Genomic DNA, 22688 nt, shown 5'->3' with positions numbered 1-22688 from the left:
TGGGGTGGAGGGGGTCAATGGGAAAAAAACAAAAACAAACAAAGGGACATCTGTAATATTTTCAACAATAAATATAAATTTTTAAAAAAGAATCAACCCTTGTAATATGAGAACAGAATTCCTTTATCCTTAGTATGGACTTTAATAGAGAAGGATTTAATAGATATTGGATAATTGGTGCATGTTGCTGGTTCTGATGGTTAATCCAAGACTTAATGGGTTTCTTTCTTACTTTCTTTTTAACAGGAAACTGCCTTCAGTTCTTTGCTATGTGGGTCTCCCCAACATAGCTGCCTACCCATCAAAACCAGCAAAAGAGAGAGTCTCCTGGGAGGGGAGATGCTGCATCTTCCATAACACAATCAGGTGAGTGACATCCCATCACGTGTACATATTCTATTGAGTAGAAGCAAGTGACTGGTCTTGTCCATACTCAAGGGGTGGGGGTTACACCCAGATGTGACTACCAGGCAATAGGGAACATGGGAGGCCAACTGAGTGTTTGGTCTCGTCGGTCAGATTTCCTGGGTTCAAATCCTGGCTGTATCACATACTAGTTCCATGAACCTTAAGCATCTTATTAATCTCCAAGCCTCAATTTCTCAACCGAATATGCAAAGTCTACTCACACCATCATCACAGGGTTATTAAATTCCAGCAGTTCCAAATTTCCACCATTCTTGTGCCATGTTCATGCTTGTTGTCTAATTTGTATGCCTCCTAAAATATCATTCACTTACATAATTTTGCCTTTAAAATGTAAATCAACTTATTTACAAAGCAAGTTTAATAATACCACTAGAAATTTAAAAAGAACTAGTATTACCCGAAGCTAATTGTAAACATAGACATTATCAGTAATAAAAATTATTAGTTGCAAAATTCATCTTGCACGTATATTGTGGGGAGCCCTTATGCACCCTTAATAAAAACACACTGAAAAAAATCAATGTAATATAAGCACACAGTTAGTGCTTAATAAATGTAAGCTATTCTCATTACATATCTCCAAGTTTGGCACTCAGAAGATACTGTGTATAGATGGGCAAATACATAACACAGGCTGTTGGCAGGCACTGTGGAAAGTTAGGATTCTCTTCCTGTGTGTCTGGACTCAACTTCAGAATCCTTCTCAATACTGAGTTTCAGGCAGCCATCACCAATCTACAGGTGTTGGCAAGTACCAGAGGACACCTGCTGGCTTCTGATAGATGTCACTTGGTATAAAGAGATCGGGGGAAATTATAATAAATGAAGAAGAATCAACAATAAATGAACTGAAAGAGGAAAACATCTTCTCAAAAAGGAAACCAATGAAATGAAAAACAATTACAAAACATTTGTCTTTCAGCCACATGCTGTCAACTCTGGACTCAATATTAATGTTGACTTCGAGACCTCTTTCTTCCTCACCTCGCTGCTCAGCATGTGTAGAAAGTACCTCACACTCATTTTCACTAAAGCAAAATGAATCTGGGAGGGAAAAGCACCTACTGTGCAAATCCTTTGATTAATTCTAAAGCTTTGTTCGGACCTGGGAGTTGCGCTGCTTGGAAGGCCCAGGTGCAAAGCATCCTGACGATGAAGATTCTGCAAATATTTTTTTTTTTGCTGATAAAGGGAGGTTTGCAGGGCAGAACAGTCATGGGCAGCAAAAGTGATTAAGTCATTTGGATCAATGTCCAACCCAGGAGATTAGAGAAAGCTCAACAAATTAGGTTGAATCATAAATGGAGCCTTGGCTTTCAGCCAGCCTTGGCTCAAACAACAAGCTTAAGCTAAATATTTGCTGATAGGTTAATAGACAGGACACAAGGTGTAGGGGAATGAGCAGGGGCTGCGGAGTCAGAGATCGGGGTTTGTGTCTAGGGTTTCTGCTTACTGTGTTTCCCTGAGCGAGATATGTGACTTCTCTGAGCCTGTTAAGAATGGGAAGGTTCCCAGGTCCCTGGCAAGGCCGTGGGAGGAATGTTAGGTCAAGGTGTAGGGAAGGGTCAAAACGGGCACCAGAGTTTAGCCAAGTCTATGCCTAAAATGAACCATCACAATTGTTGTGTGGGGCAAGTGAGCTAAGGTATTTGAAGGTGCGTCTGACTCATGGAAGAACTCAGGAGAAAAAGTTACATATATCACATATGTTTTATTATGCATTATATTTTACATTTATTTACATTTAATATCTATATTAAATGTCATAATTTTATAATTCTGTATATTAGTGTTCTATATGCGCCATATTTCATCTACAGCCTTCAGTCCCCGAAAGGCATCTGCATGTTCTCCTCGGCCTTCTGAGGAAGCCTGTCCTGCTCTCGCTGGTGCTGGGTCAGGCACTGGGAAGCCCTTGAGGAATGGTAGGCAGTGGGAGGAACGGCTGTGCAAAGGGCTGCTGCAAACGTTACCAAGAAGGGCAACGAGGTGGAGAAAGATATTTGCTTAGAGCCCATTGTGAGCTCCAAGCCAGGTATCATGGGGACAGTGGCAAACAAGGCCCTGTCCTCATCACACCTACATTCGTGTGTGTGTGTGTGTGTGTGTGTGTGTGTGTGTATGTGAGATGTATGTGTAGGTGGTATCAGTCACATAATCACACACATCACATCAACACACCATTATGGGGAGTTAGGAAGGAGAGGGAGATGCTGTGGGAGGCGGGGCACAGACCCTGGAGCCACCACCCTCTCCGTTTCCTCAGGGGAATTCTAATCCCAGCTGTATGGTGGGTGTGAGGACTCGTGCATTCGTATGTATCAGGTGCTCACAAGGACATCGGGTGCAGAGCAGTCAATACTAGTAAGTACCAGTTATGATGATCATGAATGCAATGCCATTGGTCAGCGTCCACTCTAGGCCACGTGCTCAGGGAAGCGAGGGGTAGCTGACACTGCTGTTGCATCCCCCTAGCTTCCAATGCTTCGCTCCTGTTGGCTGGCACCTGGTGAGCCCTCCTCACAGACCTGCTGTGGCTGTTTTGCATGGACAGGTGAGAGTTAGAGTACCTGGGAGTTCACATCCCCATGGAGCAGCCCGGATGCCTGGCCACCAGGAGAGCAAACAGGACAGGGCTGTCACTGTAAGCTACACTCTGAGCTCCCAGGATCAGGCTAAGGCTGCTCCCCCACTCCCCGCCCCCCGCCCTGCGCTAAATGGCACCCTCCTTTGGCTCCTTTCCTGTCCCTCACAGGTGTCCCGGCAATCACTTCTCTAATGAACCCTGGCCCCAGATCAGCTTGTGGAGATCTTGGTCACCAAGGAAGCTTCCTGCAGGAAGCTTGAGGGGGACTCTGAGGGTGCAGAGAGGGAGAAGGAAAGAGGCAGAGGAAGATGCCAGGAGGAAGGACAGCAGGTGCCAACACTCGAGGGCAGGTAGCCTTTAAGAGATAGAAGGAGCTGGCAGGCGCCAGTGTGACTGGAGTCTGGGGCATCCAGGGTGAGGGGTCTGGTGCCCATGGGTGAGGGGGCCTCCTTCACGGGACACCCAAGTCCAGCTGGAGGAACTGGCTTTCGTAAGGCAGTGGGAAGCCACAGAAGCAGAAATGAGACACGATGAGGTTTGGGCCTTGAAAAGACCAACATGGCAGGGGGACGAGGAACAGACTGGAGGGAGGCAAGATGGAGGTCAGCTGGGAGTTTCTGCTGAGGTCCAGGTGGTGGGGAAAGAAGCAATGGACTGGAAAAGTATTTAAGCGGCATAAAAGGGAAAATTATTTTGCCATTCAAATGATCATTTTGTTATTGATCCGGATTTTCGTAAAGGTAGGTTTTGTGATACACAGCTCGTGAAATGACCACATGAGAATTTTTCTAGTAAGACAACATTTGAAAATTAAAATTTCTTTGTAACAAGTGCAATGAAGAGGAAACATCTGTCAAATTTTAAAACCTTTATTCTTACTTTCAGAGAATTCTAAAAAGATACACAGATGAAATCTGACAACATATGGATTTAAAATTCTAAAAATAATTTCACAGCAGGAAGAATGCTTATACTTACTTCAGCAATATGTATATATTTATTCAAATACTAGTATAAAGATATAAATGTATACTTCTGAAATATTCTAAAAATATAACCTAAAAAGGAAAATCTTTATAAAATATACAGAAATATATAGTACATCTTTGGGAAAAGTGGTAGTAAAAACATGTGTAAATAAACCATATGTAAACAAGTTTTAAGAAAATTTTTATAGGTATTGCATAAATCTCTATGCATTTTCCATTTATGAAATCATACTGTCCCAAGGAGTTCAAGTCACAGAAGATGGGTTACACAGGGTGGACAAAAGTAGGTTTACAGTTTTAAGTATGCAAACGAGTTTATTCTTGTATTATTATTTATTAATTATTTAAGCAACTGTAAACCTACTTTTGCACTGTCCCATATAGTTCATCTATAATGTATGTACACTTTGCTACTGTCCTATTCTATAGATGGGGAAATTAAGGCATGGGACGTCACTAAATGTTTTTAAACTGTGGCTGAACAATAATATTGCCCCAAACCACAGATCATAAATGAAATACCACACATTTTAAAAAATGACATAAGCAAATTGCTATTAAAATACACCCATACACATACGATTTGAAACTGTTGCTCCAGCTCCTTAATGCCATAGAAAAGATACATGCACTAAATAAAGAACTTCAGGATCCTTTAACCTAATGATGCCACAATAAGCCTTTAAGGTCTTCTTAGAGAGGAGATTCTGACTTCATTAAAGCACTTCTTAAAATAGAGGTGTCCTCTCATTTCCCAGTGATGTTCCTACTTCGAAGTGCAGTGGCCCCGGGACCTAATAACTTCAGCCAACATTTGGCTTTGCTGATGTTAGTAAGCAAATGTTTTTCCAAGTAGCACATTAAGCAGAGTTACAATAAATGGACCGTCGCTATTACCCCGAGCCCCAGACAATGGAGCTATGGCAGGTGTTTCATTGTGATTCTGTAAACTTATTTGGGAGCAGGAAAGATTCAAGCGGAGAGCTGGGTGGGGCAGGGAAAGACACATTTGACTTGTACCCGACTAACTGACATGGAAAATGCAGGAGGAAGCAAGATCCTGGGCAATTTAAGTCAGGATGGAGCTGACATTGGTCAAGTGTAGGCCAGCACTGTACCCTGTGGAGTGCCCGTATTGTAGCACGCACTCCGCTCCCGAGTCAGCTATCTTCACTGCTGTCACGGACAGTGCAGCTTCTGGAGCAGCTGAACAGAAGAAAGAAATCAACACAAGCGTCTAAGGGTCCCATGTGCCTGTGAAGTCCGCTGCTGAGTCTTGCGGGAGCCACAGCACCATTCCTGCAGGAGAATAAAAATTGTTGCTCCAGGTCTTGGTAAAAATAAATAAATAAATAAATAAATAAATAAATAAATAAATAAGGAAAATAAAGTATATTCTAATGGTATATCAAAGAAGTGTAATTAAATGAGGAATTATCTGCAAAAAAATGCTTAAACCAGAAATTGTCTTGGGCTCTTGCCAAAGGTGTGGTTCGTTAACAGAAACATGCATACTGTCCTTGCTGAAACCTGGGAGTTTCAAAATTCAGCTAGAATTCCTTCATTATTCTCCTTGATTCAGTGCTGTTGAGATGCTCAGCTTTGAATATATTGCATCTTGGGACCAGACACCTGGGGAGGGATTCAGTGAGGCCTCATTCAGAAATTCCACCTGTAACTGCGTGTTTCCTTAAATAGCCGCCTATCAGCCAATGCCCCTTACTCAGTTAGCAAATAGCCACTAGTTCTAGGCAAAATTTTAGGAGATTCTGTTGAAAACGCAGAACGGTTGAAACTGAGTTTGAACATTAACACGGAATTCTATCAGCTTGTGTGTTGGAAATGTTATATTTCCACAGAAGATGATATTAGAGATTTCTCAGGCTAACTTTTTCCCACTTCAATAATGAACAGTGAGTGCAGGAGAAGTATTACATGGTGTTTAATACAGGCTGGTACCTATATACACACATATGTCCGGGGTCTGTAAAGAAAGGCCCTGCGGCCAAATAGTGCCCACCATTTGTTTTCATAAAGTTTTATTGGAATGTAGTCTTGTGAGGCAGAATAATGGCCCTCAAAAAAGCCTGTGCCCTAGTTCTCGGAACCTGTGAGTATATTTCTTTACATGGCAACATATGACTTTACATGAATACATTGCTTTGCATGCCTCTGCAGATGTGATTAAGGTTATGGACGCTGAGATGGGGAGATTATACTGAATGACAGCCTGCCAGAGAGATAGGACAGAAGGAGGGGTTGAGTTTCGAGTCTGCAGAGGGACTCAGCTCACTTCGGGTAGCTGTGGAGAGGGGGGAAGAGGTCATAAACCCAGAAATGCAGGTGACTGTAGAAGCTGGGAACAGCTCTCAGCTGACAGCAAGGAAATGGGGAACCTCAGTCCTACAACCACAAGAAACCAAATTCTGCCAACAACCCCAATTAGCAAGCAGACAGATATTCCCCGAGAGCCTCCAGAAAGAACTGCAGCCCTGCCAACACCCAGATTTTTAGCCTGGTTAGAGCTGTGTCAGACCTCTGACCTAAAGAACTGTAACACAATACATTTCTGTTATTTGACGAATTGCCTGAGGCTGCTTTCAAGCTACAAGGCAGGGTTAAATGGATGTGAGTGAGACCTTATGGCCTGAAAAACCTGATATATTTGCACGGTGGCCCTTTACAGAAAAAGCGTGTCTGCCCGTGATATTAAATGCAAAAACTGGACAGCAGCGCGCATGACTTGAACACTTAGTTGATGCCAGGCTCTGGGCTACGTATTTATCATCCATATCAACCTTCTGGATGAATACTACTTTGGTTCCCGTGTTACAAGTGAAAAATTAAAAAGGGAGGCAGAACGGCTAAGTAACTACCCAAGGTCATCCAGGGAATTGGTGGGGAGCAGGGTTCAAGCCCGGGTCTGGCTGACTTCTGGGCTCGGCTCACCCCTGTCATGCACAGCAACCCAGACGCTCACCTGGGGCCGCTTATCTCTGGCAGAAGGCGATGGGGAGCTCCCGGCTGGGCACCAGGATGCCTAAGTGCAGCATTTCCACAGGCTCGTGGTCCGTGGCCACGATGTCATATTTGCGGACGATCTGGAACACAGGTGCACGAAAAGGAGAGTGAGCCCTCTGCCCCGCCTTGTGGAGCAGCACAGAACACGTGCGGGAGGCAGTGAGGGCTTACCCAGCAGACGGCCAGGTGGAGCTGGAGCTCAGCCAGCCGGCGTCCGATGCACATCCTCTTCCCAACGCCAAACGGGAGGTGTGCGAAGGGGTTGATCTTCTCTTTCTCTTGAAGCCATCGTTCGGGCCTAAACTGTCTGGCGTCTTCAAAATTTTCCTCGTTGGACCCCAATACCTGGGTATTTAGCATCAACACTGTCTGCAAACACACCAAAACGCAAGCATTTAAAATAAGCAGAAGGTGGTGGAAAAGCAAAACTTAACAAAAACGGCCACCTTAGAGATATAAAAGTCACCCATAAGTTTATAATAATGACGATTGCCAACATGCACGGGAGACTTGAAATGTGCCAGGTACTAAATCGGTAAATAACTTTAATATTCTGCATCACATCCTCACAACAGCCCCATGTGACAGATTTTATTATTATCCCCATTTTACAGATGAGAACGGTGAGGCTCCCGGAGGTTATATGACTCACTCGGGTCCATACTTGAGTCCAGCTCTGTCCCATAGCCAATATTCCTAATCCTATATGATGCAACATATATCAACCATGCACTACAATCTACTTATTTGCAAAATGAATGTTTTCTCTGTTGATGTTTTTTGGGGAACCGGATGCATATTTCAAAGTTCTGTAAGGGACAAAATAAACAAAGTCTACTCACTCCTTTGGGTAAAGCGTAGTCACCCAGAACTGTGGCCTTGTCAAGAGTCCTGGTTGTGAACGGCACACTGGGGGTGAGCCTGGAAAAGCAAAAATCAAAGATGCACAGGCGGCCACAGGCCAAGCGCTGGCTCCAGTGTTGATGGGAACGCATTCTGCTTACGTGAAGAGTTGCTGCATTAAGTTCTAAACCCAAAGGGGAACCTGGTCACAGTTCTTCGTAAAGAGGTTCTGTCTCCTGTTTTCTTTCCTTATTTTATTGGGTTGGCACCCCCTCCCCCTGGAACAAGTCTGAGCAGAGTGGTTTCCCCTGCTTCAGCCTAAACTTCAAATGCCTTCCCCCTGAATCTTGGTGTTTGTTCTAGGCTTCTCCTACTCACTCTTCAGAAAGTTAAAGATATTTCCTTTCAATCCTAAAGTGGAGTGAGTTTTGTCTCCCAGAAAGGGTGTAAAAAGAATTTTCAAAGGACATTTTTAATTATTTATTTATTTATTTATTTATTACTCCTCACCTGAGCATATGTTTCCATAGATTTTTAGAGAGAGTGGAAGGGAAGGCGGGGGGGCGGGGGGTGTGAGAGAGAGAGAGAAACATGGATGTGAGAGAGACACATTAATTGGTTGCCTCCCACACTGGCTCCGAACAGGGTCAGGGATTGAACCTGCAACCCAGGTTGGTGCCCTTGATCAGGAATTGAACCCTCAACTCCTTGGTGTGTGGGCCAATGCTCTAACCACTGAGAACGCTGATCAGGGCTTCGAGGACATTTTATACCAGAGGCTCAATAATAAAGATGTCTCTACGTCTATCATATAATAATATGGTTCCCTCGTTGGCTTTCATGTCAGACCCTCCAGGCCTGCCCAGACCCTAATGCGTGCTCACAGCACCCATGAGAGGATGGTTCTTACCGACTTAAAGGGCCCGTCACTGACTTTCCAAGATGTCACAGAATTCTCCCAAATGACTCAGGAAATGAGTGAAAAAAATGGAATATGCTCCTGAGGTTCTTTTTTTCCAGTTTGATAAAAGTTTAAGGATCAACCGTGGGAGCTGTACTTGGGAAGGGGACCCCTTATTGCGTATTTAAGAGAACAGCGCTCTCCCGTATGCACCCTGGCTCAGGCGTGTGCGCTTACCTCATGGATTCTTTCAGACAGGCCTTCAGATATGGCATATTCCTCACATCCTCTGCCCGCGGCACCTGATTCTCAGGCAGGACGCTCTGAATTTCCTCCAGGAGCTTTTCTTGCACGCGAGGGTTGCGGGATAAATTGTAGAGGAGCCACAGCAAGCTGTTTGCTGTCTGAAAAACCAACAGACACAAGCTTGAGTTTCTGCAAAGAAACCGCCTCGCAGCCAGTCTGAGCCGGACGCAAGGCGATGCAAAAGTAAACTACAAACAGGTCAGTGATACTTTCTCGCATGCCCTCGTGTGCTGTGCCTTAAGTGAATACCACGCATGGGAAGTCAAATGGCTCTTATCAAATGGATCAACGAAGGCTAGTGTCTGTATTGAGGGAACGAAAATAGAATCCTGTCAGTAATTTGGCACATCGGGACACTGGGAATAGAGTGTGGTACACAAAAGGCTGGAGCACAAAGGATCGCATGTAAAACCAGTGGAAGGGAAGCCAGGCGGGTGGACTGGCTCAAGGCCAATGTCAGGGTGTGACACGATTATTGTCATGCCAGGTGCTACCAACGGGGGAAGGACGCTGCATGTGAATCTATAATTATCTCAAAAGAAAAAGAACTTACTTAGAAAATTATTAATATAAAATTGATATGAAAATTGAGTGGGGAGAGAGGAATAGAGATCCCAGAGTTTTGCTATAAGAGATTTAAAAAAATTTTTTTACAGCGCAAACACAAAAGAAACCATATTTCTGGAATTTAAAAGAAAAGTGGTGTGTGTTTTTTTTGCCACACCCTAAACATTTACCACAAAAATATAAAGGTATTATCTACTCTCGGGGTTCCAGCCACATGCAAAGAGCCCTTGTGGGACGGTGCCAACACCCAGATGAGAAACTGTAGCACCGAGCCGCGTCATTCAAGGTGCCGGCCACAGTCTGACAAAGGCTCTTGTCTTCCAAGTGGCACCCTTGATTCCCTTTTGGCGGAAACAGCCAAGTGCAGCTTTTAGCTTCGTAATATTCACCGCTGCTAGTCCTAAGTATTTGTCTCGTAGGCCTTTTTTTTAGCCAATTTAAGCCAAGTAGTCCCTTACAAGTGGTCATCGTGTCCTCGCTCTGTAGACACGAAGACGCTCTCCCTCGGCACATGTGCCAGGCACATGAAAGAGCAAAGCGCAAGACGGTTCGGAGCCATGGTGTTTATTATTTTTGGAAGAGGATGTCCCCAAGGCAGGCTTCTTCATGTCAGGGGACTGGCAGCCTCGCCTCCAAATGTGGACAGATGGCATTAGTACCAGAGAATAAGTTACAGACAGGAAGAGGGCGGAGCCGCCAAATTAGATAGATTTCAGATTTCCCCGATTTGCCAAAGGAGACTTTCAGAATAGCCAGGACTAAAAAAGAAACAGATTGAGCCCTATCAGTGAGGCCCTCACCACAAGTACCAAATAGAGTTTCCAAAAGGCAGATAACTGTAGCTTTCACCAAAGCCCGGAGACAGCCCTGCCTGTCGAGGCAGCTGCGGGGGCTAAGTGGAGGGGAAGTGGCCTGCGGAACATCCCGGGCACCAACTGTCCTGGCCTGACCTTCGTCACGGCGTCCATCTCATGGCCGGCTTCCTGCCTGCACTCTGTCTCTGCTAGGTCCACTCTCCACCCACCAGCTAGAGCCCACTTCACAAAACATAACTTTGATCAAGACACTCCTTGCTTAAAGCACTCAAAGAGCTTTCTCTCTCAGGTATAATAAAATCCAAATGTCGTACGAAGGCTCCTGGTTAACATGGCCTGTCGACTTCTCCAATCTCAACTCTGAGCACATTTGCTAGTTCTCCAGCTCTATCTCTCTTTCTGCCCCAGGGCCTTTGCATGTGCTGTTTCCTCTACTTGGAGTGCTCTTCGACCAGATCTTCCCATGGTTGGCACCTCAATATGCCAGTGTCAGCTCCAGAGAGGGAGCCCTCCCCCATCTCTCTTATATCACCTTGATGGCTCCCCCCATGCCTATACCACTATCTGAAATAATCCTATGTATTTGTTTGTTTACATACCTATTGTCTATTCCGCACTGCTGTTTAAGTCCCATGAAGAAAACTGGTTCATGGTGGCATGTCAAGAATCTGGAATAGTGCCTGGCACATAGTAGGAACTCAATAGTCCCTGAACTCTTTCATTTATTGAACATTTATTGAGCACCTACTGTATGCCAAGTGGTAGACTACATCCTATGAATACAGCAGGGGACCAAACCAAGTCACCACCCTCATGGAGCTCACGTTCCAGTTTAACAAAGAAATGGGTGCAGCTTTAGTTTTACTCGCTCTAAGGAGACATGATCCCAGAGGAAAGTGAGCTGAAACGGATTCCCACTTTTGATAGCCTTCTGGGTCAAGAGGTGAAATCAGAACCTTTCTATCTCCTGATGTAGAAAATGCTATATTTTTTCTTCAGGTAAGAGACACTGTGGAAAGGGGAAAAGCATGAAAAAGAAGTGAACTTGTATGGATTCTTCTTAAGGACTGTTTGTGCAGGAAATGTTAGGCCTTTGAGGATTATTAATCTGCATGACTCCAAGGAGAGCTCAGCAATGAGTCAAAGCCAGGTAAACCCACCTGAACACTTGTCAGCATCTGTGTTTGGAGCCTGACTGTACGAGTACCTACCAGGAGCTCCACCGCCTACAGCAGGGACGGAATCTTGATATTAAAAAGGAGCTGTTTCGGTTAAACTAAAATCAATGTTTCTCAAACTCACCATGTTTCCAATGTCAAACATAAAGAAATTATTGGACTGGCAGAGATTCCATATTTTTATAATAAATAACAGCCACGGTTAGGTAGCATGCACAACCAGCCAAGGCAGGTCCAATTTTTGAAAATCTAAGATTTCAATGGCTGTGGTGTGGAATTACTGCTTCTGCATTCCCGAGACAGCTGGCGTGCTTACCGCAGCACTTAGACCCTGCTCTGGAGTTCCGTCGCTAGGACAGGGTCATTAGGACAGTTTTCCTCCTAATGTGTGAGCAGAAAGCCTGTGCATTGGGTCTCCCACAGCACCTGGTGCGGGACTTTTTATTTTTGCTCAGCTAGAGCTCAGTTAATCCTCGTGAAATGAGTGAATTGAATGGCTATTTAAAACTCATCGTGATGAAAGGTGTCCCAGACTGTTTAGCAAAGAAAGCCGCCACCCTTACCGTCTCCACGGCAGCCAGCTGGAGCTCGGTGACAGCGGCGTACAGCTCTTTCTTTGAGAGCTGATTGCGGTGGTAAATGTCACAGAGGAAGTCCGCGCTGGGCTGCTCCGCGTGCTTCTCTAACCGGCGGTCAATGCAAGATTTGACTGTTGAAGAGAAGAGGGAGAGGAAGTCAGCTGAACATTAGGGAGAGGAAAAGAATGGGAGGGAGGGAACCTAAGATGAAATCCTTACAACACCCGAAAGGGCTTTGGGGGACATTGATTGTTAGATGAGCTCCTACTGGCTCGTTGAGTCATCCAGGATGGATGGATGCTCACGTGACCTGGGCATCTTCCTACAATGCAGATTCGGAACTGAGGGTCCAGGTGGGCCTGGACGCCTGCATCTCTAACAAGCTCTGGGTCAGGCAGCTGCTGCTGATCTGTGGTCACATCTTGACTAGCAAGAGCTTAGAGCAGGGAGGAGACCATTATGACACAGGTGGGATCTGGGTCCACTCTCAGAATCAGGTCCAGGTGTCTAGCTGATCTGGTCACTGATACAGGCAGACATGCTAATATAGGTGCGGCTCCCAAATCTTGGGAAGAACACCCTCCCCTAATGTTATCACTCACACACACACACACACACACACACACACACACACACACGTGCAGTGCCCATGAATGTTGACAATAATACTAACATTTTCTAATGTTTGTAAATTACATTCTAGGCTGCCCTCCCTCACTTCAGTCCCTGACGTGAGCCACCACCAAGGAAATAATAGTGGTGATGGTGGCAATGACAATGATGACACTAGTGGTACAGGGGCTGGAGGCTGAGCTGCGGGAGCCTTTCTGATTGGCTTCCAACCCTGGCTTTGCCATCTCCAGGTGTGTAACGTTGAGAACGTTACTTAACTTCTTGGTGCCTCAGTTCTGTTAGTACTTGGGGCTGATGGAAGGATCTAACATAAGTTTATTGGTGGGAATTAAATAAGTATGTTTAAATATATATAATATATTATCTTAGGATAACCCCTAGCATCAAGTATCCCCTCCATGATGTAGCAGAAATGACTCTGATCCATTGAGATACTGTCATATGCCAGGCTTTTACATTCTCTATATTAGACCTAGAAACAATTACATTGAGGGGAGCGCTATTATTATTGTTGTTGCTGCTATTATTGCTGTTGTGAGCCCGTTTTAAAGGTAAGACAGCGGATGATGAAAAGGAGACAGCACCCTGGGCCAACCCGCCACCCCAGTGACAGACCGGGAGCTTGAACCCAGGTATCTCCGACTCCAAGGCTCTCACTTTTAACCTCTTCTATTTCCTCAAGACAACACAACGCTGCCTCCTGCCTTTTCCTTGGAATTTGTCTACACCAGGGTGATCCCCACACTTGTGTTTGCAAAGCCCAGAAGAATCAGGAGGAGCAACTCCATCGGAGGATCTAGGGGGGCAGGCCACAAGATCACTGCAGGCCTCTGGGCGGCAGCGGGAGACAGCGCTGGGGGTGGCAGTTACCTGACTTGAAAATCGTGTCCCAGGCCAGCGTGTGGGCCTGCCACACCTTGGTGTTGAGGCTCTTGTGCAGCTCCACTGGGGTGACCATCATCCTCCCAAATGTGCTCATCATCTAGGAGGAACACACGTGCTTTTCATCCCTGTTTCTCTCCCAGACAACTTTCACTCAGGTCTAGGGGCAGCTGCACACGGCACCCTGTGCTCCCCAAAGGCCAGAATTCAAAGGACACCCCCAGGCCCCTGTGCTCTGCTCCTGGAAGCCGAACCCCCAGTAACATATTCAAAATCATCTTTGGGACGATTGATTTTTCAATGGAGTTTAATAACAACTTGCTCTTATAACCCACATGTTGAGAAAGAAGGAGCCCTGCTGGCGTGGCTCAGTAGTTGAGCATTGACCTATGAACCAAGAGGTCATGGTTCAATTCTCAGTCAGGGTCCATGCCCGGGTTGCAGGCTCCATCCCCAGTGTGGGGAGCTCAGGAGGCAAGTCGACCCATGATTCTCTCTCATCACTGATGTTTCTCTCTCCCTCTCTCTTCCTCTCTAAAATCAATAAAATGTATTTTAAAAATAAAGAAAAAAGTAACTATAACTTACACTCACTTGAATTTCTGAACTTCAGTCATTCCCATGCCAGTTTCACAGTATCTATTATATCCACACACAACCCAAATGATTCAAAAATTTAAAATCTGAACATTTTCAGGCTTTTGAAAACAGTAAATTAACCAACTGACCTTTAATTGACCCACCTAATTTAACTTTGCCTAAACAATAGTCTAATGTACTTCTTTATTATATGTGCACAGGGGCACATCCATGCCCAAAAATACATCGCACACACTGAAATGCACTATTGTAATAAGACCTGTGTGCATGCCCCTCTTGGGGAAACTGTGATGCCTGAATGATCTGCTGGGAACACGGCGCTCTCCCCTGTGGATGCTCACTGTTTTGATGGCCATGATGAAGTTCAAGGCTTCATCCCCGGCGTTCTTCTGGAGGAGCCCAAATCTCTTCTCGTAGAGCACAAGGCAGATGCCTGTTAATAAAATAATGACCACTGTTACCCAATCTGGACTCCGCGACTACCTGACTAAGGGCTCGATTCCATCTCTCAGAGATATGAGGTCATTTCTAAGGACACAGGAGTAGCAAAGGGTCTGAGCATCTGATCACCCTTCTAGAAATTATCTGCTGGTCCAATGACCCAGGCCCCGCAGATCCTCCTGGTCAGAAATACCACTGTGCAAACGTAGCCATTTCCATACATGAATGAATCTCTCCTGTACATCTTGCTTTTGTCAGAGTTTATCATTGACATCACATGCAGCAGACATCGTGAATGGCCTACCCGGTACTCGTTCTCCCTCATTTCTTCCCTAAGACACCCCGATTTTATTTAGGGTGTCAGAGTACCAGTGCTCAGGCAGTGAGTCAGCATGGATCTAAGACTCTGACAAGCCTGTTCCCTGATTCACTTCCTGGAGCCACCGAAGCAGCCACACCACCCAGGTCTGACCAGTGAGACCAGAAGGAAATACTCCTTGGTTTTCTAGATAAAGTGGGAGCTGTACCCTCTTTTCTTCTCCCTTTGCCTGAAAGGCAGAGGGGAGGCCGGAGGGGCAGGACCCTTTTTGCATCAAGCCAACAAGTAAGGCTGGATGAGCGAGCAGATGCCCGAGCTTGGCTCCCCGCGGCATCATCGCCGAGTGTGGCCCGGACTGCCTTCCTCTGGACTTCCCGCAAGGCTACAGGGTAATTTTTAAACCGCCGCAGTCAGATTCTCTTTGACTTGCAAACAGATGCATTTGATACTCCTTCATTTGAGTATTTACAGTGGGCAAGTTCCAAAACATATGCTTATTTTCTCCTCTATAATCATTCCCTCTCTTCACCCCTCTTTACCTTAACACCTTCTGTGGGTTTCCTGTTTGCATGGAGCTTTCTCATGGGCTCAGACAACTGGTCCGTAACTTTAAAGTGAGGCGACAGATTAGGATAAAAGCTACCACCTCGGGGTGCCGTGTCCACTCCCTCCCATCAGTAGCCAGAGTGACCCTGGCAGCAAATCAAACCATGCCACCCTCCTGCTAAAAGCACTTACTGTCACTCCCAGGTTCCAAGTCAAACTCTGTCCCTGGTTTATGTGGGTTTGCATGGCTAGCTGCTGCCTTCCTCCCAGCCATCCTTTTTCTCTCCCTGCCCCTCCCTCCCTCCCTTGCAGGATATGCCCCGGTCGTTCTAAATCAGGGGTGGGCAAACTTTTTGACTCGAGGGCCCCAATGGGTTCTTAAACTGGACCGGAGGGCCGGAACAAAAGCATGGATGGAGTGTTTGTGTGAACTAATATAAATTCAAAGTAAACATCATTACATAAAAGGGTATGGTCTTTTTTTTTTTTTTTAGTTTTATTAATTTCAAATGGGCCGGATCCGGCCCTCGGGCCATAGTTTGCCCACGGCTGTTCTAAATGCTTTCCTGTTCCTTCAACATAATCTCTGTTTCTCCACCTGGAACATTCCTCCTTCCCTCACTCTCACCTGGTGAACTCCTCCTCCCGCACTAGCCGAGATGGCACCTACTCCACAGAGCACCCCCAGACGGAGCTCAGCTGCATTCCTCTGGGATTCGCCCACAGCCCTGAACCTGCTTAGTCTATTGAAATTGCCTTGCCTGCACCCTACTGGGCAGTGAGCTCATCCAGGCAGGGCTCTGCTTCTCATTCTCAAAGCCATCCTTGAAGAGAGTGATCACATCCCCTTCTGTTTAAAAGTCTCCATGGCACCCCAATGGGACTCAAACTAAAAGTCCTTGCTGGGACCTACAGGCCCTGGCTTGGTCTTTCTCAGCTGCTCCTCCCCCTGCAATCCGCTCACACCAGCATCTCGGAGTTCCTCAAAGGCATGTTCATGCTTCTGCCCCCGGGCATTTGCACTGCCTGTCTCCGCTCTCTGGGACAGTCTTCCCACAGATACCTCTGAGGTTGCACCTCCCCTTCTTTAGGTCTCAGCTCAGGTGTCTCCTTACCAAAGCGGAGTTGCCCCATCGAGGCACCTATGTTCTTTCCTGGGCCCCTCTCCCCTTGGCAGAGTCTATATTGAAATGTGTTTACTTGTCAATTGTCACCCCTACTAGAACCCAAGCTCCATGTGAGCAAGGATGCTGCCTGTTTTACTCAATGCTGCGTCCCTAGCACGGTGCCTGGCACACAGCAGGTGTTCAGTAAGTGTTTGTCGAGTGACCACACAAACAGCCCAGCGTGCAAAGCAGAGCTGCAGTGCGGAAAGCATTAAGACGGCTGCTGTGGCCTTTCCCACTCAGAATAGCACACGATTCCAAAGAGTCGTCAGCTTGTTCGCAGAGTCACGTTTTATCCTCAGAATCACTTGCAAAGTCAAAGGATCGAGACCGTGGAGACCACTTACTTTCAAATGACCATTTGTTCAGCTCGCTGTACAAGTCTCCAATGTGGCCTCTCTCGTCACAGAGCTCATCTAGTCTACCCATAAAATCAGCCAAGACCTTAAGAGAAAGAAACCACAAAAACACATTTTAGTCTTTGAGGGAAAACAAAAAATGTAGAGCAGCGAGCTAACCTCAGGTCTTGCTACCTTGTGTTCCCTGGCCAGACGGCTGCCCCTCTGCAGCAGCACTAATTCTCTATTTTCCTGGGGAGCTCACCTGACACCCTAGCAACCTTGTCTTGGGTTATTTCCTCAGCGTTTCCTGCGGCCACCCTGGAGCTAAGGTTTCAGCCTTTGAGCTAAATTTAAAGAAAGGAAAACATTTCTTCTAATCTGAACGGGGAATAAGCCACAAAGGGGAAATCAGTCAAGTGTCACTGTTGGCACATCTCAAAGGCTGTGATGCTATGACTACGCTGAGGTTTGCCGTTTCCATATCTGGGCAAGCAAACCTCTCTTTACTGATGGTACTGTGTTAGGCGTGTTGAACTTGGAGCCAGGAGATCTGCAATTCTGGACGCAGTTCCCTCACTAAATGGCTCTGTGACCTTGGACAAGTTATGTAAGGCCATTAGATGCCAGTTTCCAAAATCAGGGCTTTGGATGACTAAAGCCGCTCATTTCCCGAGGCTTCCATAGAACCACGCGCTGTACAAAGGGATGTTTTCTTAGCTGATCCTTACAATCTTGTGAGGGAGAACATCCTGTCATTTCTCCCATTTCCCAGGTGAGAAAACTGATGCGTAGAGAGAGGCAAAGTCACCGGCCCCTGGACACAGAGCTGAGAAGCGCCTGTGCTGGGCCTGGAACAAAGCCCGGGCGCCTACCCAGCCCACCGTGGAGACAGGGATGTTTAGTTTGCTCACATGGTGCATTCAAATGTATTCAAATTAGTTACCATAAAATTTAGAGATTTTGCATGAAGATATCGATTTTCTACTACTTGTCAATAACAATAATAAGAATAAGTAATTACAGGATCTGGCGACACCCTGTTAGCATTCCCCATGGGGCAGTCATTTGCTGGAACTGGGACAGCTGTCACCTCCAGGAAGGGCACATGCTATTCTGTTGGCTGAAACCCCTACAGGGTCTGCCCTATGCGTTTATGTTAATTATGTGGCCCCTGGAAGCTTCTGAACCTGCCATCTTTCACCCACACAATCTATGTGGGTCCACGCTCAGTTCAAAATGAACACCCAGAGTGAACAGGAAGAATAAAAGATTATTACGCTTAAATCCCTTCCTCTTCAGCCCCTGTTGGCTAAATGATATGTCGTAACACCTTAGCATGGCACAGACCTGCCTTCTGTCCAGCATCATTTCAGAAAAGGCCCATGCTGAATGCACTATTCTCTCAACACTCCATGCCATGCCCTGCCCTGGCTCCATATTTGCATCAAGCTATTCTTTCTCCCAGGATGCCTTTCTCCACCTTCTCTGGCTTGTAGACTCCTACTCATCCTGCAAAACCCAGCCCAAATGTCACTACCAAGGAACTTCATAAGCATTCTCTCCTTCAGTCATCACAGCAAACCTATGGAGTGAGAATTGCCACTCTCATTTTATGGATTGGGAAGCTGAGGCTCAGGGAAGCTAAATGGTCAGGTTACATGGGATGGACGGCTGATGCTCAAATCCAAGACTGTGGGATACAAAAGTCTGTGCTTGTAACTACTCCCTTAATGCGACATTCTAAAGAAAGGGGAGAGAAAGGGGGAATAAAGGCTATGGGGGAGGAAGACAGGAAGAGGAATGAGGAGAACGTGAAGCCCCCGAGTCATCCAAAGTGCCTGCTTTGCCCTCTGCACTTTGTAGCTGTGACTTAAAGCTCCACAAACACCCCTCCCGCCCCAAGAGACCCTGGAAAGCTGGCCCCAGCCTGCAAACCTCATTGATTTTGCTGTCCAGCTTCATAATCTCCACTGGTCTCATTAGTTTCTTCTGAAAGGCACTCCGGACCCTCTGCCAGTCTTCTCCTTCCCTGGGAGAGAAATCTGTTTAGAGCAAGTTGCAAAGACCAGAAGGAAGAGGCAAAGATCCCTCCTCCCACCCCAACTCTGCTACTGCATGACTGTGTCATCAGATCAACACTGAGCATCAGCCAGGAAGTGCCCGGGTTCTGTTCGCACTGGAATACTGGGGCTGGCTTATGATAGAATGAGAAAGCACCTTTCCTCCCGGCCAAGGAAAGCGCCAGAAAAATGACGTCCAGATAATTTGGGGTCAGGGCTGTGGAGGTGTCCTTACTGGGTTTGAGCTGGGAGGCCAGGCACCTCAATTCCCAGCACTGAGAGTGGGCACCTGAAGGACGCCCCCCCACCCTGAAACCCAGGTCCGTTTGAGGAAAGATCTTGTCTTCTTTCAACCCATTGACTTGTGTTGCAAGTCACACTTACATAACACCTCAGACTTAGAATCTTGCCATTGCCTGCACATAATACCAGACAGCCAGAGAGCCGCAGGCTTTGGAAAAAGCCTGTTCCATCAGGCACCCTTTCGCACTTGCCCACAGCTGGTGACACAGCCTGTGGTGCACCGAGCGTCACTATGCTTTTTTTTTTTAGTATATTTTATTGATTTTTTTTTTTTTTTTTTTTTTTTTTTTTACAGAAAGGAAGGGAGAGGGATAGAGAGTTAGAAACATCGATTCAGCTGCCTCCTGCACACTCCCTACTGGGTATGTGCCTGCAACCAAGGTACTTGCCCTTGACTGGAATCAAACCTGGGACCCTTCAGTCCGCAGGCCGACGCTCTATCTACTGAGCCAAACCGGTTAGGGCTCACTATGCTTTTTAATTCCAGTGATTGTCTCCCCAAAATATAACTATTAGACATTAAATTTGGGGGCAAAGAAGTGCTAAGTTGTTAGATGGTGACAATGAAAAAGCAAAGGAATCACGTCACATTATAGCATTTATCTATCGAGAACGCAACCTTGACACCCCTGCTCACCCCACCTTTCACCTACACCTAGGTCATCACCTCCACTCCCCTCCGGGGAAAAGGTCACGGTCAAAAGCGGAGGAAGTTAATTTCTGGCATGTGAGCTTCCCAGTGGGGGTTACAGAGAACTTCAAGGGACAGTGTTGTATAACACATTTGCTTGGTACGCTGACTTCAGACCCCATCCCGCCACAATTTGTATAACGCTTTTTTGGCATTTGTCTGACGGAAAGCTTTGGCCCTGCTCGGTTGCCAGAGAGAACAGGTGTTAAGCCGGTGCGCGGTACAGCTATCCCTCAACCCACTCAGGTCTACCAGGAGGACGCGACTACTGGGTAGCGGCTTTCGTGTCCTCTGCCTAAGATGGGTCCAACTCCCGGGAACAAGCTCTTCCCAGTTTCCAAGCGCATTAGGCACAGTTGCCAGCCCCATGGCCCCACCCTGCCCCCCTCCCCGCCCGCAGACTCACAGGATGAGCAGCCCGTAGCCCTCCTGGCGGTAGTCGCGATAGGCCTTCCAGGGTTTGATCTCCAGCCGCTGCGGGTACGCGCTCTCCGTGCGGTACAGCGCTTCCAGCAGGCAAGGCGAGCCCAGGTGCACCGAGTCAAAGGAGCCCAACTTCATGCGGAAAATCTTGCCGTACTTCTTGTGGAACTCCGCCTGCAGCGGGCCGGGCACACCGCCAAGTCAGCGCGCATCCCTGACAGTCCCGAGCGCGCGACTCCCTGCTCCCGCCTTCCTCCTCCTGGGGAAGCCCAGACACCGGGGCGCACCGTGCGCTCGGGCCGTGCGCCCCGGGGAGGGTTTGGAGGGCCCGCCGGGGAAGGGAGAGGGAATTGGGGCGCGACGAGGCATTTACCAGAGTGTCGTGCTGTTTCTTGAGCCCCCCTTTCCAGAGAATCTCCAGCAGGCTGCCCAGCAGCGGCCAGTTGGTGGGGCCCGGAAGGGCGGCCGCGTTCTGCGCCTCGCCACGCTCCATCAGCGGGCAGAGGGGCACCTCCCGCGGCCGAGGGGGCGCGCACGCCGTGGATGTGACGGGTCTGGGGGGCTGCCCGAGGCTGCGCAGCTGCTGTAGGAAGGCGACCAGGGAGCGACTCTTGCTGATGGGGGAGCTCATGGCCGCAGGGAGACAGGGCGCGGGGGACACGCGGGGACCGAGGAGGGCGAGGCTGGTAAAGTGGCGCCCGCTGGGTTCGGGAGCGTGGCGATTCTGGGAAAGAGACAAGGAGGACCTGCAGATGTGATGGAGGGGGCGGAAGAGGGACAGAAAGGACCTGGGCGAGGATGCTCTGCGCTGCGCTGTGCTGCAGCCTCAGGGCGCAGGTGACTGCCCAGCGCGGCCGCAGAGGCTGGAGGGGGGCAGCCGGGTCGGTGCCTCTTGGAAGACGGAGGGAAGGGATGTGGGTCTGCCTGTGGGTCTGCAAGTCTGACTTCCGGGTCTGGAGCCGCGAAGTGGAGATGTCAGGGAGGGTAGCGGAGATGCCTCGGGCGCTGCGGTTTTCCCTGGCCCTCTCCGCGATCCATGCCCGGGGACCAAGTATTTATGGAGACAGGCAGGCCCCGGGTGGCCAATGAGCACGCCGAGTGGGGCGGAGTGGGCCCTGGCTTGCCTGGCCCGGAGGGACGCGGGCCCCGGGGGAGGGCGGGCCAGGCGAGGCTGGAAATAGGATGGAGTCAGCGAGGTGAGCGAGGGCGCCCGCGCCTCGGGTGACCGGAGCGCTGCTCTCCGGGCGGGGCGCGCGGACTCCACCCCGGAGATAACCCCGGAGGCGCGGCGCCGGGAGGTCACCGGGTGTGCGCCGGGCGCCTCCCCGCCCTCCCGGCGGGCGGACTGGTAGTGGCAGCCCCGCGCTTGCACAATCCCGCTGCTGGGCTGGCGGGCGGGCGGCGAGGTCTCCGAGTGCGGGCCCGGGAAGGCTGCCGCGCCTGTCGGGGCCAAGTGCCGGTGCGCCTCCCGGACGCGGGTTCATGCCACCCTGGACGGCATCTTTGCGCAGGGAGGTCGGGAGGCTCAGCATCTACAGAGGGGATTTCACCTTTGGGTCTTGGGCACGGAGGGCCAGCCGAGTTTGCAGAAGTTCCACCTGCTGTTTCACTTTGGTTGCCATGAAGATTTCATGAGTCAATGCAAATAAAGCGCCTACATTGTCCATGGCCAGCCCTCCACATAGTTGCTACCTCTTAGGCGCCTGGGAAATGCGCCCGAGAGCGTGGCAACTGAGGCTGACCTACCTCTTTCACGTCCCTCCCCCACCCTTTTTGGGCCAAGGATAGGCACCTGCAACCTCACACCACAGCCCCCGCCTTGGCATCCCGCCCATCCCTGCAAAGCTCCCCCTCTCTCCGCCCCGCCCCCCCATACACACACACACACACACACACACACACACACTTTGTAGTCACCCTGGCTGGTAGGAGTAGAACTTTCCTTACAAATTCGGGAAGAGAAGTGGAGATTTTTGTAGATTATCTGAAAGTGGCTCCCCAAGAACTGCCGCCCCAGGGAGGGGCCAGGATGCTGGTTTTTCAGCCTCTTGCCTGGGTCCTGACTGGGT

The 22688-nt window shown here is 48.3% G+C and overlaps 1 protein-coding gene across 1 annotated transcript; it reads right to left on the bottom strand.

Annotated features, from left to right (window-relative positions):
- Nucleotides 1-3875: 3875 nt before the first annotated feature.
- CYP24A1 (cytochrome P450 family 24 subfamily A member 1) lies at nt 3876-21682 on the bottom strand. Its single transcript, XM_070419736.1, has 12 exons — nt 20993-21682; nt 20603-20793; nt 19078-19171; nt 17149-17245; nt 14671-14762; nt 13718-13829; nt 12200-12345; nt 9008-9174; nt 7869-7947; nt 7198-7395; nt 6986-7106; nt 3876-5304 (listed from the first exon to the last, which is right to left on the bottom strand). The coding sequence occupies exons 1-11, from the start codon at nt 21248-21250 to the stop codon at nt 6996-6998; spliced, it is 1545 nt and encodes a 514-aa protein (XP_070275837.1). The 5' UTR covers nt 21251-21682; the 3' UTR covers nt 3876-5304; nt 6986-6995.
- Between the last annotated feature and the right edge of the window lie 1006 nt (nt 21683-22688).

This window comes from Myotis yumanensis, unplaced genomic scaffold, assembly GCF_028538775.1.
Source record: "Myotis yumanensis isolate MYYU_CA2020_CCGP unplaced genomic scaffold, mMyoYum1.0.hap1 SCAF_7, whole genome shotgun sequence".
In the NCBI taxonomy this organism is placed as follows: domain Eukaryota; kingdom Metazoa; phylum Chordata; class Mammalia; order Chiroptera; family Vespertilionidae; genus Myotis; species Myotis yumanensis.
Note: the sequence above shows the minus strand (reverse complement) of the source record. Positions and strands in the feature narration are given on the sequence as shown.